At 40.7% G+C, this 17,901-nt stretch overlaps 1 protein-coding gene across 1 annotated transcript in view; it reads right to left on the bottom strand.

Annotated features, from left to right (window-relative positions):
* Positions 1–239: 239 nt before the first annotated feature.
* The window catches only part of LOC137369367 (centromere protein C-like), a 97,981-nt gene continuing 80,319 nt past the window's right edge, over positions 240–17,901 (bottom strand). The window contains exons 8-11 of the mRNA XM_068030469.1: positions 9,500–9,595; positions 6,718–6,893; positions 2,695–2,785; positions 240–2,148 (exon numbers count right to left, since the gene is read on the bottom strand). Of these exons, the coding sequence (XP_067886570.1) occupies positions 2,066–2,148; positions 2,695–2,785; positions 6,718–6,893; positions 9,500–9,595 (446 nt within the window). The 3' untranslated portion in view covers positions 240–2,065. The remainder of the gene's footprint in view (positions 2,149–2,694; positions 2,786–6,717; positions 6,894–9,499; positions 9,596–17,901) is intronic.

Genomic DNA, 17,901 nt, shown 5'->3' with positions numbered 1-17,901 from the left:
GTTATGGGGCTTCAGGTCAACATTTGTGCTTCCTGTACAAGATGACATGTATGGGAACAGCTAAATAATTGCCATTTTTTCCTGCTGTTTCCGCTCATGAAATTCTTCAACTTCCACCCCAAGAAAACACATAACTGTATAAAGGCAGAGAAAGAGAGACAAGGAAGAAATTCATGGTACATGGCAAACATTCCATAATGATGCAAGATCACAAGAAGAAAGTAGTTCTGGGGTTCAACAGAGAAAAATCACATGATCTTTTATTTCCAAATGTAGAAGTTTTTTTTTAAGACAAAGTGCTTGAAAAATGGAATCCCCTGTAACTTTCTGTTGGTGGGCTGAAGCTTGTTTTGTACATATACATTTCAACATCTTTGTACCTTTCTTATGTTCTTGCGTATCAAACATCCATTTTTCAAATAAAATATTTTTGTTTATAAAACAATGAAATTTACTAGTTGTTACAAATAAGCACTGGTTTACAGACATTTTCCTTACACCATATAAAAAGGAAAAAAAAACTGGGTTAAGTTTGTTTCCTATTCAGTGGATACTAAACGGGGAATAGAGCACAGAATTTATTCCATTAGCAACAAAGTGCTAAGAAGTTGAGTTATATTAATAGTGTTAGTGGGAAACAGAGAAAGGACAGAGAGAGAACAAAAACAAAGGAACTCACATTTATATATTGCTCTTCCACATTCTCAATGTTCCAAAGCACTCCTACACCGATGAATTATTTCTGAAGGTACTGTTCTTCCCTAGGCAATGTTGCAGCCAGTATGTGCTATGAATAGATAAAAATCCTCTTGCAGTTAGCATGGCTCAGTTGCTAGCACTGATGGAATGAAGATCTCCGCTGTCTCTTACTGCAAAGCTAAGAAAAATGCATATGGGCAGTCTTACACAGTGGACAACAGCCCATAACCCAAACTACCCTAATCCAGCACCCAGTGGGTAATCTCACTAGGAAGGGATACATCAGGCTGAAGTGTGAAATGGAAGTAACACAACTGCTCAGTATAACATGCTCTTTGAGTTTAGGATTTAAAACACTTTAGTTAGGGTTTTACTCTACAGCTAACTGAGCTAAACCTGAACTGGGAGAAACTGAATTGGAAACTGCTTCCATTTTTGACTACTTCGCATCTCTTCCTTGTGATAAACACCTGAACACTCACCAAAAGATGGTGCAAATCTTGGACTGTTTACCGCTGCTGGTTGATGCCCAGTAGGAACTGGGATGAAACCGCCCAAACTTTTCACATGTAATCCACACAGTTAATGAACAAAAGAGATTTTTGTTCAATCAGACTGGACTAGACAATCTCAAGTACTGGGGTGAAAGGATATTTTCATTCAGTTTTTTCCTCATTCCCTTCACTAGCCTAGCTTAACTGAGATCAAGAATACCAACGTGGTTAAACACAGCCTAGAACATGCACACTTCCATGCAGGTGAACTGAAAACACCATCAGCAAGAATTTATGGTTTGTTTGCATACATTATCCCTATTTCTGTAAACAAATATACCTTACAATGAAACTGCACTCGGAGAATTTAGACTCACATTTCTTCTCCTGTTCATATACTTTGAGGCTCGAGGTTTTTGCTGAAAGTGGATTATACTCTGTATTCTTGTTTTTCTCCCCTTTGCTTATAGAAATTTTGCACACTAAAACACTGAATTATACAAATGTAGGATAAGTGCATCACATGTAATGTTTATCAGTCTTTATGCCCAAGCTCAATTATACAGATATAAATTTTCAAAGCAGCATATCTGACAACAGAACATTAATTCATAAGAAATAACATTTTAACTACACCAAAAGTACTCAAAAATAGTACAAATTAGAAAAGTTTTATTGCAAAGCTGTACAGATACATCAACTGCACTGGATACAAATTTTCAAAGCAGGATACTTTTCATATTTCAAAAAACAAGTAGTAGTTCATAAAAAACGATTAACTATTCCAAAATGCTCTGAACAATTCTGACAACTACAATACAAAATTTACAAATAGCATTATTGGCACAAAACTTGCTCCTCGCGAATACAGTTTAATCCATCTTGGCTCCTTTCAACTGTGTGAAAAGTAGAACAGCCTCAGTATCCAGAAGATTTGTAACATTGTAAGTGTTACCTGTAACAGGGAAAATAAAGATTATTTAGACCATAATCTAATTTTTCACATTCTAAATGTAAAGACAACAGATTTTGAAAATTACAAAATAGCTTGGGTCTATCAGCCATCTTGTGGCCTATTCTTCATCTTTTAATTACCGGCGCAATTTAATCAAATTAGTAAGTAGCTTTTGAAATCTTGCGCACTAATGTTGTACATGCTAGCAAATAATGCTAAGACGCTCAATTTACTTCACTATTGATACAACTTCCGGCAAATCTCACATGCGATTGCAACCCCACAAAATCTATTTTGTGCTTTAATGACTCTGCTGCTGTTTCAACTCCTTGGTGAAATATTCAACCCCTTCAATCTGCAGAGATAGTATTAATGCTGGCATTTAACTGTGAATCCAGGGGTACTGCAGTGTGCATACTGACCGGAACTTGTCAATCTGTGCATATTTTCATTACCTGGCATATAAATGATTCCAAAATGAAACACTGTAACTACTTATAAGAAATAAATTTAAATAAAATCAAAAAAGGTAAAAAAATCATTTACCTGAAGGCACAAAGAAGTAATCCCCTTCTTTGAGATGGTATGTAGTACGGTATATTGTAATTCCTAACTCTCCTTTCAGGATGTGAAATACCTGTAATACAATTAACATGCATCAAAAAAGAAACAAAATTTGATCACAAAAGTCACATGCTGGATTCTTCTAATGTTAAAACTTGTTGATGAGATATAATGGCAGCTTTGTTAATCTAAAAGCCAATTTGTGATTTTGGAAACAGATTGTATGCAGATCCTGGGCATGCAGACTGAAAAGTGCATCACCTCACACTTCTCAGGATTAAATTCCATTTGCCACTGCTCCGCCCATCTTACCAGCCCATCTATATCTTCCTGTAATCTAAGGCTTTCCTCCTCACTATCCACGACACCACCAATTTTCATGCCATCTGTGAACTTACTGATCATACCTCCTATATTCACGTCTAAATCATTAATGTACGCTACAAACAGTAAGGGTCCCTGCAGTGATCCCTGAGAAACACCACTGGTCACAGGCCTCCATTCGCAAAAACAACCCTCGATCATCACCCTCTGCCTCCTTCCACTAAGTCAATTTTGGATCCAATTTTCCAAAGTACCCTGGATCCAATGGACTCTTATCTTCTTAATCAATCTTCCATGCAGGACCTTATCAAAAGCCTTACTGAAGTCCATGCAGACCACATCAACTGCCCTAACCTCATCTACACATCTAGCCAATTCCTCGAAAAATTCAATCAAATTTGTTAGACATGATCTCCCCCTGAAAAAGCCATGCCTACTATCCCTGATCAATCCCTGCCTCTCCAAGTGGAGATTAATCTTATCTCTCAGAATTTTTTCCAATAGTTTCCCTACCACTGATGTTAGACTCACTGGACTATAATTACCTGGTTTATCCCTGCTACCCTTCTTGAATAATGGTACCACATTCGTTGTCCTCCAGTCCTCTGGTACCTCTCCTGTGGCGAGAGAGGATTTGAAAATTTGTGTCAGAGCCCCTGCTATCTCTCCTCCCTTCCCCTCATAGCAGCCTGTAATACATCTCATCTGGGCCAAGGGATTTATCCACTTCTACGCCCACTAAAACAGCTAATACTTCCTCCCTTTCAACATTGATATGTTCAAGTATATCACAATCCCCCTCCCTGATCTCTACACCTACATCGTCCTTCTCCATAGTGAACACAGATGAAAAGTAATCATTCAAAACCTCACCTATGTCCTTTGGCTCCACACACACATTGCCACTTTGGTCCCGAATGGGTCCTACTCTTTCCCTGGTTATCCCCTTGCTCTTAATATACTTATAAAATGCCTTGGGATTTTCCTTTATCTTGTCTGGAAGTGTTTTTTCATGTCCCCTCTTCACTCTCCTAATTACGTTTTTATGTACCCCCCACCCCCCCTGCACTTTCTATACTCCTCTAAGCCTCCGCTGTTTTCAGCGCTCTGAATCTGCCATAAGCCTCCTTTTATTCCCTTATCCAAACCTCGATATCCCTTGACATCCAGGGTTCCCTGGACTTTTTGGTCCTACTCTTCACCTTTACGGGAACATATTGGACCTGAACTCTCACTATTTCCTTTCTGAATGATTCCCACTGGTCTGATGTAGACTTTCCTACAAGAAGCTGCTCCCAGTCCACTTTGGCCAGATGCTGTTTTATCATATTGAAATCTGCCTTCCCCCAATTCAGTACCTTTATTTCCAGTCCCTCTATGTCCTTTTCCATAACTACTTTAAATCTTAGAGTTATGATTACTATCCCTGAAATGCTCCCCCACGGACACTTCTACCACTTGTCCGGCCTCATTCCCTCGGATTAAGTCCAGTACTGCCCCTCCTCTTGTAGGACTCTCTACGTGCTGGCTCAAAAAGCTCTTCTGAATGCACTTTAAGAATTCCACCCCCTTTAAGCCTTTTGCACTAATACTATCTCCTCTAAAATAGGGGAAGTTGAAATTCCCTACTATTATTACCCCACAAAATTCTAACAGGACTGGACAGGCTAGTTGCAGGAAGGATGTTCCCGATGGCAGGGGAGTCCAGGAACAGGAGTCACAGTCTAAGGATAAGAGGTAAGCCATTTAGGACTGACATGAGGAGAGATTTCTTCATGCAGAGTGTGGTGAACCTGTGGAATTCTCTACCACGGAAAGCAGTTGAGGCCAAATCATTAAATATATTCAAGAAAGAGTCAGATACAGTTATTAGGGCTAAAGGGATCAAGGGATACGGGGAGAAAGCAGGAACAGGGTACTGAGTTTGGATGATCAGCCATGATCGTATTCAATGGCGGAGCAAGCTCGAAGGGCGGAATGGCCTACTCCTGCTCCTATTTTTCTTTGTTTCTATTATTTTTGCACCTCTCTGAGATTTGACTACATAGCTGCTCCTCTATCTCTCCCCGACTGTTTGGAGGCCTGTTGTACACTCCCAGCCAAGTGATTACCCCCATTTTGTTTTTAAATTCTACCCATATGGCCTCATTAGAGGAGCCTTCTAAGATATCATCCCTCCTTACTGCAGTAATTGACTCCTTAATCAACAGTGCAATGCCACCTCCTCTTTTACCCCCTTGCCTGTCACACCTGAAGATTCTATACCCTGGAATATTGAGCTGCCAGTCCTGCCCCTCCCTCAACCATGTCTCAGTGATAGCAATATCATATTCCCATGTGTTAATCAACGCCCTCAATTCATCTGCCTTACTAGTAAGACTCCTTGCATTAAAATAGATACAATCCAGCCTTGCATTATTCGCTTGAGCCTTAACAGGGCTATTTTTACTCTGCCCTCCAGACTGACTTAACTTCTCTTTTATATTTGATTGTACGTCACCCCCTACTAAAACTCCACTCTGTATCCCATCCCCCACCCCCACCCCACCAACAGCACTAGCAAACCTCGCAGCAAGGATGTTGGTCCTGCTCCGTCCAACTTGTACAGATCCCACCTTCGCCAGAAACAGGCCCAGTGATCCAGGAAACTAAAGCCCTCCCTCCTACACCATCTCTTCAGCCACACATTCATCTGATCTAACCTCCTCTTCCTATACTCACTAACCCGTGGCACCAGGAGAACCCCAGAGATTACAACCTTTGAGGTCCTACTCTTTAATCTGCTACCTAGCTCCCTAAATTCTTCATGCAGGACTTCATCCCTCTTTCTACCTATGTCATTGGTACCAATGTGGACCACAACCTCCGCTGTGCACCCTCACCCTCCAGAATACTCTGTAGTTGCTCATCTTTTGCCAAACACCTTAAATCTCTGCCCTCTGGTTACTGACCCTTCTGCCACTGGAAATAGCTTCTTTTTCTTTTACTCAAAACCGTTCATGATTTTGAACACCTCCTCTAAGTAGAACAACCACAGCTTATCCAGTCTCTCCACATAACTGAAGTCCCTCATCCCTGGTACCATTCTAGTAAATCTCATCTGCACTCTTCCTCAAGTGTGATGCCCAGAATTGAAGACAATGGCTTTGATGTTGAATGGAGGGGGGGGGGGGGGGGTGGCTTCCAAATGGTGGGGAGGAGTTGCAGTTGGACCCTGTACTCTGTCCAGTTTTAAATCCATAGCATGCATCTTTTTTCCTGGCACGTTCCCCACCTGGAAGCCAGCCTGATTGAAGGTCTTTACCTATCCATCATTGTTTGTAGAATTTTTTTAAGGAGGGGTTTTAAAGAGGCTTCTAAAGAAAAGGACAAAGATGGGAAGACAGGATGCTTTTGGAGACATTTATAAAGCATGTGCCTCTGAGACTTATGCAGAGTAACAGAAGGTGATCTTAAGTCAGAGGACTGGAAAGTATAGAATGAGACTTTGAAGTTGATATTCTGGAAAACTGGCATCTAGCGGAGCTTGACAAGGGTGGAGGTCCGTGAACATTGTGCCCAAAAGGACTTAGGTTAGAGTGGAGGGGTAAAATTAATAAAAATGTAATAATCGTATTTAAAATAAATCACACCCAAGGTTTCTATGAAGAAATAACTCAGTACATGGGAAAATATACTCACCATGGTATCTTTATAAACCATTTGACAACCCTTTTCTTTGTATGGTCCCAATACCAGTTTGCCACACGAAAATGTCTTCCAATTTAAGCTCTTACAGATGGCAATGGATCTATTATCCTCATACTCTGTCTTTAAGGGATAGAAGAAATTACACATTTCTGAAGTTTTAACACAGTCTGAAAGTCAGAAAAAAAACAATGATTAGAAAGTGTACATTGCACTGACACCAAATTAAGAATGGCCATTGCTGGATACAAGGAACACTGACACACTACTCTTGCCCGAATTCATAATTTATTAATTTAAACATCAACCATCTGCTTTCTACTTCCACTCTTTTTATGGTTCTTTCCATCTGCACTACAACTGACAAAAGGCCAAAGCCAAAATAAGATGACCAGAGTGAAAGAACTGACCAAAGCAATGCACGTCTCAGAATCAACCATCTTTGAACACGATAGCAATAATATGCATTCCAAGACCAGAAGCCGACTTTCTAACTGAATCAAAAATATATATTTTTTTAAATTGCAAAGACAGACTGGTGTTATGACCAGGTGAGAAAGGGGTCTAGGGTTCCCTCTCAGCCTTCACCTGGTCTTACTGTAACAGGGTTTAATTTTAAACACACCGCTTTTTTGGCTCCCCTTAGTGAATCCTTGTTCACTAACTTCCAATTATAAGGCAAAGAAACAAGACAAACAGGTTTTCTTAGGTTTAATGAAAAAAGGTTGAACATTATTAAACTTAAACTCTAATTAGGTTAATGCATACGGATATGTGACGCGCCCACGCTATCACGCATACGCGATACACACATGCAGATAGAGACAGAGAAGGGCAGAAAAAATAAAATGGAAAGGTTTGAGGCAATATCTGAAGATGGTTTTGGTTACTGTTCTTCGAGCTCGCTGTAAAGTCCTTGCTTGTAGGTAGGTCTTGCTTTTCGTTGGGGTCCAGTATTCTTCTTAAACCTTGTTCGATGTAGGAGACTTTTCTCTCTTGAAGTTCATGTGTCCACAGTGGGTCCAGAGGTTTGTGAGAAAGCGATGGGAGCAGACAGGAGAGGTCTTCTCACTCCAGGAGCAAACAGTCTTTCCCCAGTTCAAAAGCTCCATGGCTAGTTCAAAAAACCCTGGACCAGCCAGTTAGTCATGTGACCAGCTGGTTTAATCAGTCCTGGCTTTTCTAGATTGTATCGCCTTAGCAGTCACTGGAACGCTCTTCCTTACACCATCAATGTCTGGTGATCAAAATCCATTGTGGGTTGAATTTGTCAGGGAATGGTCCTTTTGTCTCCACAAGTACTGTCTGTTAGTATGCAAATGTTTTTCAGCTAAGTGTCTGGCAGCCCTTGTAACAGGCCTTCTCTTCTTCCCAGCAAGTTTAAAATCAATGTTCATATGACAAAATTAGTATGCCTCATTCTTGGCAGGTGGGAACCTACATGACACTGGTAACAAGAAACATAATGTATTAAAAAGTAAACTGTTTTGAACAGTTAAAAGAACTTGAAGTTAATAAGTCACCAGGTCCAGAGTGGTCGACACTAAAGAGTACTTAGGTTGGTGATGGAACAGCAGCACTGATCAGAAGTTATCAAAATTCTCTGAAACAAGAATTATTCTGAACGACTAGCTGAGAGAGGTGCACACATTTAAAAATGGGGAATGGATCAGTCAGGTATCTGCACACAAGTTAGTCTCAAGTCAACAGCAGAAAAAATAATGAAGGATATCATTAATAGCTACAACAGTATAGGCTAACCCAGGGCAAACAGATTTGTAAAGGGCATGGCATAACTGAGCTTTCAAAATGTCCTTTGTAAAGTGCCATATAAAAAAGAACTTGTTGCAAAGATTAAGGCCCATAACACTTAAGTTGAATTGGCATAGAAAGAGATTGAAGAATGGAAAATAGAGAGTAAATAAATAGCTGCACTAAGATTGGCAAGATTCAGCTCTTGATGTGCCAAGTTGATCTTTGCTAGAATCTCTCTCATTCTCCATATACTTAAAGTGGAGATGGATTAGAGGAAATATCAAAATGTGATGACATCAAATAGGAAGCATGGAAAACCGTGATGACAAATGTAGGAGGACACAGGTTAGGGGAGTGGCAAATATACTTCAATGTTGTATTTTTCCAAATATATCTAGTAAAGACTGGGAATATAACAGAAATAATAATTCCATGCAAAGAATTATTATAAGATAAATACTTGCAGTCATGCATTCTAATAAAGCAAAGTCAATCATGACATTTAAGAGATAATATATTAAAAAGGGTACAGAAGAGGAGCAAGAAAATTGTATTAGACCAAGTAACTCTGATGTGAAGCTATTACAAGCACATCGGGTCAAATGGCCTCCCCCGCGCTACAATTTTATCAAAATTAACTTTATCCTCATGCCCCAACATAAAGTACTCCTGCAAGGGATAGAAGAAAAAAAACTGAGATACATCTCTAGAACAAAGCCCTGTGCATTCAGGGACAAGTGAAGAACACATGACCAATTACGTTTCCAGTATTTCAATAAAAAATTGCCCCAGTGATCACCTATTGTTTCAATGATGGGTTATTCACTTTTGTGGGGTAGTTGAATGCATGAACAAAACTAGATAAAAGTGCATAGGATCAATTATATGCTATTAGATTAAGAAACCCATAGAAACTCTCCATCAGCCATTGTAGTTAAATTTCCCACTACTTCTTGATTCTACAAACCAGAACTAAAACTTTGCACATACTCCTTCGTAGGTACTTTGCAAGGGCACTAACCTACAAATACTTCACTGCTCTCCTTCACACTCCATACACAGGTAGGTTTCAAACATTCTTGTATAGCTACTTCAGATGGCTCCTTCTCACAGTTATCTGTTAAATAATAAAACAGATTTAAGTTATTAGAAAGTACTTACTTTTCCTATTGCAACATAATTTTTGTATATTTAATACATTAAAACTGAAATTATATTTATTAAATGCCAGGATTAATCCACAACTGAAACCAAGGCAGACACTGTTCTCTAAATGAAAAGCTACTGTACATACCACAGATGAGCTAGGTGATGACGACAGAAAGTAGCGCATCCTTAGCTATTTTTAAGCTGTTGGCTTTATCAAAGTATTTGTCAAAATATAATTTTATTAATGGATTAATCATTCAGGCCTTGAATCAAGTCAGTCAACATCTGTTCAGTGAATTCTAATCTAAAGCAGGATTTTCTAGGATTCATAGACTAGGAAAAGGGCAGGCACAAGATTAGGATGACTGCTCATTGAAAGATAAACACCAATACAAAATGGCTTGGCCGAACAACCTATTCTAATTCTAATTTCTATGTAATTCCATAATTTGGTCAATCCAGAATTCAAAACAGATTCAGAAAGAACTGACATCGCTGAGTTGCCAAGGGCATGGCGTAACTGAACCGTCAAAATGTAATTTGTAAAGTGCCATATAAAAAAAACTTGTTGCAAAGATTAAGGCCCATAACGCTTAAGTTGAATTGGCAACAGAAAAAGGAATTGCCGAAGAATGGCAAATAGAGTGCAAATAAATAGCTGCACTCGGATTGGCAAGATTCAGCTCATGATGTGCCAAGTTGATCTTTGCTGGAATCTCGCTCATTCTCCATACACTTAAGTTGGAGATGGATATGGAGGAAATATCAAAAATTCAATCCAAGGTCTGCACCTTGCCAGGAAATAAATCAGGAGCGTTCCCATAAAACATGAGGCAATTAATTGAAAAAGTTTCTCAATATGTAAGCATAACAGTAGTTAGAGACTCTGCCTGCACTATGTAGAAAAAAATAAGCACTGTACCTCCAATTCAACACCGAAGATCCGTCCTCCAACTCAACAAGAAGTATAAAGCCTACCCTGTCTTGTTTCAATTCCAATTTGTGTGGAGGTTCCAGGGATGGGGGATTTTAGTTACAAGGTTAGGTTGGAAAAGCTGGGTTTGTTCTCCAGAGATTTAGGGGAGATTTAATAGAAGAGCACGAGATTATGATAGGCTTAGATAAGTTAGACAAGGGAAAACTGTTCCCATTAACTAGTGGTACAAGGACTAGGGGAAACAGATTGAAAGTTTTGGGCAAGAGATGCAGGGGGAATATAAGGAAAAACTTTTTTATGCAGCGGGTGGTAATGACCTGGAACCCATTGTCCACAAGGGTCGTGGAAGCAGAGACAATCAATGACTTCAAGATGAGCTGGACGGCCACTTGAAGGAAAGAGACTTGCAGGGCTACGGGGATCCAGCGGGACAGACTGGATCGCTCCATGGAGAGCAGGCATGGACTTGACGGACCAAATGGCCTCCTTCTGTGCCATAAATGACGCTATGAAGTAAAATTCACATCACAATAGCAGCACTGGAGTACCTCAGCTGCATGCAGTCAAAAGGTTTGCAAACTGAAAAATATACATTAGTACAGTTGCTTTATTCTCAACAGGGGTTCTTTAATTCAGCAACTCCCACCTCCTCCCTTATGCCTTACCTGGTCAAGTGGACTCCAGTCCCGTGTCAACATGCTTGACTCTTAACTAGCATCTAAAGTGGCCTAGCAAGCCATTTGGTTGTAGCAAACGGTTACTCAGCACTTCAAGAAGGTCGTCCACCACAACCATCTCAGAGCAACTAGGAACAGGCAATAAATACCACCTTCGCCAGCGACACCCACATCAGAGAATGAATAAACAAAACACAAGACGCTTCATTAGACTTAGAACAACAAACAGAGCTGTTTTACACATGGTGGCATATGATGTCTAAAATGGGGGTAAAGGTGCACACAGCTCTTACTTTCCCATCAATCAATCTTACCAGACAAAACCCATGGACTGTGTGCTAAAATTCACTTATGGTATACTCTGTGATTAATGCTCCTACCGAGAGCATGCAAACAACTCAAATGTTCCTGTTGTCAATCAGATACATAGGTCTGGGGTTTCCAATTTGGGGGCAATCAGCAAACCATGCGCAAGTTGCACCCAAATTGTGCTAGTTTAGAGAAGTGGCTTCCCCCCTCAAGTTTCCACTCAAACTAATTTGTATACCGCCAAATGCAAAATCTCCCATGATTTAGCGCAGATTAGGCACCATTTTAAGATGTAGATCTTTAACGGTTTTTGGCTTTTAAAAATATTCCGATAAACTTAGAAGTGGTACTTTGATGCAGTTCGATTAATACAGTTGAAAATGGATTTATCACAAAAAACTGGCAATTTAATCAGTGTCTAATCTACCACCTATGAGTAACCCTATTTTAAATAACTGAAAATGACCCAAAAAAAAGAACCATTATGCTGGAGTCCAGTAATCAACTTATTAATAAATTGAAAAAAATATTCAAAAACTTTCATAACGTGCCTAATTGTTTTCTAGAACAGTGGTTCTCAAACCAGTGGCCACAAACACCTGGGGGTCTGCAAAATTATGTAAAATGCAAGCCGGGATGTGGGAGCAGAGTGCGGGTGCCACTTGCGCAGCACAGAGTGGGCTATCTGTCTCATCTAGGAGGAGAGCATTTATGGATAGACAGACTTTACAGTGAGAAGCAGGCACACCTATCTGACTAATACCTGCAAGTAAATATCTGTTTTCTTAGCAGCAGTATTAAAATACTCTTCACATACATCAGTTTCATATTTGGAGTATTGTATAGTATTGTAAGGTAATGGGGGTAGTCGTGATTACAATCCATCTGAAAAGGGGTCCATCAACCAAAAAAGTTTGAGAACCACTGCCATAGTGCCCAGAAAACCTAGCTTAACATTAAGAGCTTCTTTAAGGCATGTAAATTGGCACAATTAGCATAAACTCAATGGTAATTAAATTGATCTGGGGGTGCAGCCAGTTTTGTGGGTGGGGCCAACTTCTGGTAGTGTTTTGAAACTAGCACAAAAGATCATGTATACCCAATGAGCACTGAAGTGGCCAATTTCAGGCGAATAGCACTGAAAAAAAACGTACAACCTTTTGAACAATCCTGCCTATACTGTTTAATATCTTTGTGACTATCAATTATTTCCAATTACTTTGATTTATTGCATGCTACAATACGAAATAAACTTCCTCCCAAAACAAAATGTTGATAAACAACTGCACATAAGTTAAAACAGCGAAAATTGTAAAATTTAATAAAACTTGTAAAGAATCAAAGGTTTCAAACAAAAATGAACAGTAGAAAATTAAGTAAAACAGTGAAAGAAGAACAGTTCTCCAGACATGCAAACAGAACAAACTGCTGCTGACAAGACAAAAAGAACAGAAAACGCAGCAGAAAAATCATACAGGTAGATTGCGTTTGCTCAAGATGCACTTACAAAGCTCTTGTATGATGGCAAACGCAAAAGCAACAATGCCCGAGAGAATCCCTCACCCCAATTTAACAGCCTACTTGTATATGCAAGTTGGAAAGTCAACAACAACCACCTAGATTTTGTCCCCTTTGGATTTTGAATTTTGAGCTCCACTGAGGTGGTTTTAACTTTCTGTAACTGAAGTTTTCGATGACATCATGCTATCAGTCCATGAAATCAAAGGGAACACCAATTAATGTCAGTTGTAAAGTGTAAAGCTTGGTCATCAGTGCTAGCTAATTGCTATACAGCTTCTACAATGCAATGAAATGAACTGCACTTATCCCATAAACAATTTTTAATCTCATTCATCAGGATTTTTTCCTAACCCACGTGCTCTGTCCCACACAAACCATGGGTTCCAAGACAACTGCAAAAAATTAACAAAAAACCTACTATATTGGCACAATGTGGCTCCTGGTGCTTAATGCTATGTACAACTAATTTTAGTTTTGAAAGGAGCAAATCCAGGCAGCGAATCAGATAAGAAACAAGTGATCTGATCTGCCACCCTGACTTAGTATAAGTGCAAATGAACAACATATCTGTACTCTACCCTTCAGCTTTAGGGATTAGACAACAGCCAGCCATGGCTCAGTTGGTAGCACTCTTGCCTGAGTCAGAAAGCTCCAGGTTCAAGTCCCACTCCAGACGCTGAGCATGAAAATCAAGGTTGACACTCCACCTCAGTCTTTCAGTACTGAAGGAATGCTGCACCATTGGAGGTGCTGTCTTTTAGTTGAGACATTAAACAGAGGCCCTGTCTGCCCTCTCAGGAGGATGTAAAAGATCCCATGGCACTAGTTCGGAGAACAGCAATTGTGTTATCCCTGGTGTCCTGGCCAATATTTATCCCTCAATCAATATCACAAAAAAATCTAGTCATTAATACATTACTGTTTGTGGGAGCTTGCTGTCCATAAACTGGCTGCTGTGTTTCCTACATTACAACAGTGATTACACTTCAAAAGTAATTAATTGGCTGTAAGGTGCTTTGAGATGTCCAGTGGTCATGAAAAGCACTATATAAATGCAAGTCGTTCTTTTTAGTCAATATGTTGAGAAAGTCAAGCAACTATAACTGTAAAGTAGGACAATTATTGTTCTAATCCTGCAAGAGTTGCCTGGATCTGCATCAGTTTGCTCATGCTATGCCATCAGTTGCTATGCAATAGAACAAAGAACAAAGAAAATTACAGCACAGGAACAGGCCCTTCGGCCCTCCAAGCCTGCGCCGATCCAGATCCTCTATCTAAACATGTCGCCTATTTTCTAAGGGTCTGTATCTCTTTGCTTCCTGCCCATTCATGTATCTGTCCAGATACATCTTAAAAGACGCTATCGTGCCCGCGTCTACCACCTCCGCTGGCAACGCGTTCCAGGCACCCACCACCCTCTGCGCAAAGAACTTTCCATGCATATCCCCCCCTAAACTTTACCCCTCTCACTTTGAACTCGTGTCCCCTTGTAATTGAATCCCCCACTCTGGGAAAAAGCTTCTTGCTATCCACACTGTCTATACCTCTCATGATTTTGTACACCTCAATCAGGTTCCCCCTCAACCTCCGTCTTTCTAATGAAAATAATCCTAATCTACTCAACCTCTCTTCATAGCTAGCGCCCTCCATACCAGGCAACATCCTGGTGAACCTCCTCTGCACCCTCTCCAAAGCATCTACATCCTTTTGGTAATGTGGCGACCAGAACTGCACGCAGTATTCCAAATGTGGCCGAACCAAAGTCCTATACAACTGTAACATGACCTGCCAACTCTTGTACTCAATACCCCATCCGATGAAGGAAAGCATGCCGTATGCCTTCTTGATCACTCTATTGACCTGCGTTGCCACCTTCAGGGAACAATGGACCTGAACACCCAAATCTCTCTGGACATCAATTTTCCCCAGGACTTTTCCATTTACTGTACAATTCACTCTTGAATTGGATCTTCCAAAATGCATCACCTCGCATTTGCCCTGATTGAACTCCATCTGCCATTTCTCTGCCCAACTCTCCAGTCTATCTATATTCTGCTGTATTCTGTGACAGTCCCCTTCACTATCTGCTACTCCACCAATCTTAGTGTCGTCTGCAAACTTGCTAATCAGACCACCTATACTTTCCTCCAAATCATTTATGTATATCACAAACAACAGTGGTCCCAGCACGGATCCCTGTGGAACACCACTGGTCACACGTCTCCATTTTGAGAAACTCCCTTCCAATGCTACTCTGTCTCCTGTTGTCCAGCCAGTTCTTTATCCATCTAGCTAGTACACCCTGGACCCCATGCGACTTCACTTTCTCCATCAGCCTACCATGGGGAACCTTATCAAACGCCTTACTGAAGTCCATGTATACGACATCTACAGCCCTTCCCTCATCAATCAACTTTGTCACTTCCTCAAAGAATTCTATTAAGTTGGTAAGACATGACCTTCCCTGCACAAAACCATGTTGCCTATCACTGATAAGCCCATTTTCTTCCAAATGGGAATAGATCCTATCCCTCAGTATCTTCTCCAGCAGCTTCCCTACCACTAATGTCAGGCTCACCGGTCTATAATTACCTGGATTTGCCCTGCTACCCTTCTTAAACAAGGGGACAACATTAGCAATTCTCCAGTCCTCCAGGACCTCACCCGTGCTTAAGGATGCTGCAAAGATATCTGTTAAGGCCCCAGCTATTTCCTCTCTCGTTTCCCTCAGTAACCTGGGATAGATACCATCCGGACCTGGGGACTTGTCCACCTTAATGCCTTTTAGAATACCCAACACTTCCTCCCTCCTTATGCCGACTTGACCTAGAGTAATCAAACATCTGTCCCTAACCTCAACATCCGTCATGTCCCTCTCCTCGGTGAATACCGATGCAAAGTACTCGTTTAGAATCTCACCCATTTTCTCTGACTCCACGCATAACTTTCCTCCTTTGTCCTTGAGTGGGCCAATCCTTTCTCTAGTTACCCTCTTGCTCCTTATATATGAATAAAAGGCTTTGGGATTTTCCTTAACCCTGTTTGCTAAAGATATTTCATGACCCCTTTTAGCCCTCTTAATTCCTCGTTTCAGATTGGTCCTACATTCCCGATATTCTTTCAAAGCTTCGTCTTTCTTCAGCCTCCTAGACCTTATGTATGCTTCCTTTTTCCTCTTAGCTAGGCTCACAATTTCACCTGTCATCCATGGTTCCCTAATCTTGCCATTTCTGTCCCTCATTTTCACAGGAACATGTCTCTCCTGCAAGCTAATCAACCTCTCTTTAAAAGCCTCCCACATATCAAATGTGCATTTACCTTCAAACAGCTGCTCCCAATCTACATTCCCCAGCTCCTGCCGAATTTTGGTATAGTTGGCCTTCCCCCAATTTAGCACTCTTCCTTTGGGACCACTCTCGTCTTTGTCCATGAGTATTCTAAAACTTACAGAATTGTGATCACTATTCCCAAAGTAGTCCCCTACTGAAACTTCAACCACCTGGCCGGGCTCATTCCCCAACACCAGGTCCAGTCTGGCCCCTTCCCGAGTTGGAATATTTACATACTGCTCTAGAAAACCCTCCTGGATGCTCCTTACAAATTCTGCTCCATCTAGACCTCTAACACTAAGTGAATCCCAGTCAATGTTGGGAAAATTAAAATCTCCTATCACCACCACCCTGTTGCTCCTACATCTTTCCATAATCTGTTTACATATTTGTACCTCTATCTCACGCTCGCTGTTGGGAGGCCTGTAGTACAGCCCCAACATTGTTACTGCACCCTTCCTATTTCTGAGTTCTGCCCATATTGCCTCACTGCTCGAGTCCTCCATAGTGCCCTCCTTCAGCACAGCTGTGATATCCTCTTTGACCAGTACTGCAACTCCTCCACCCCTTTTACCTCCCTCTCTATCCCGCCGGAAGCATCGATATCCTGGGATATTTAGTTGCCAATCATGCCCTTCCCTCAACCAAGTCTCAGTAATAGCAATAGAAATGGGAAAAAATTGGTTGGCAGAAATAGAATTAATATTTTTATAAGTTCTTGCCATTGAATTATTAAGGCGCAATACATATAAACACTAGATCTATTAAGGACAAATAAACCTGCACAGTTTATTGCCCTAATTACAACACATGGTGCAAATATTAACAAGAGTCTCATATATTTCTAATGCCTACTTCCAATAGAAATGATTACTAATGCTTAGCAATTACTTCCACTAATTTCACTGGGTAGAAATAAGTGTTCAGTCCCATACCTGAAAAATTGGATTTTAAACACCTGATGAACAAGAGAAAAACACTCCAAGATCGGCTAAAGTTGCTAGTTAACACCCTTTTCAAAACCCAAAAATATTGGGGTTAAAAGACAGAAGGCATTTCCATTAGCCCCCACATCAAAGTCTCTAACTATACGATCAATTCCATCCCGTCCGAATACTGGCTCAGGCTAAAACAGATTGTTGCCAATCTCAGTATCCTACTCAACCGATCAGAAAGACTGCTGGCTTCCACCTTCACAGCATTGCCCAACGCTACCACTGCTTCAGCCCATTTACTGCTGAAACCCTCAGCCATACCTCAGTTATCATCTCCAAACTAGACTATTCCAATGCTCTCTAAACTGTCCTTCCATTCTCCGTAAACTTCAGCTCCTCCAAAAGTCTGTTGTCTGTATCCCATCCTACACCAGGTTCCATTCCTCCATTGTCAAATTTTAAATTCTTGTCCAAGTGTTTAAATCCCTGCATGGTCTTAGTGCCTCCCCATCTCTGTAAAACCCTCCCCCTGCCAACATCTCTGTTCCTCTGACTCTGGCTTCTTG

Source organism: Heterodontus francisci, chromosome 4, assembly GCF_036365525.1.
Source record: "Heterodontus francisci isolate sHetFra1 chromosome 4, sHetFra1.hap1, whole genome shotgun sequence".
NCBI classification, from domain to species: domain Eukaryota; kingdom Metazoa; phylum Chordata; class Chondrichthyes; order Heterodontiformes; family Heterodontidae; genus Heterodontus; species Heterodontus francisci.
This window is presented reverse-complemented; position numbering and strand designations above follow the sequence as displayed.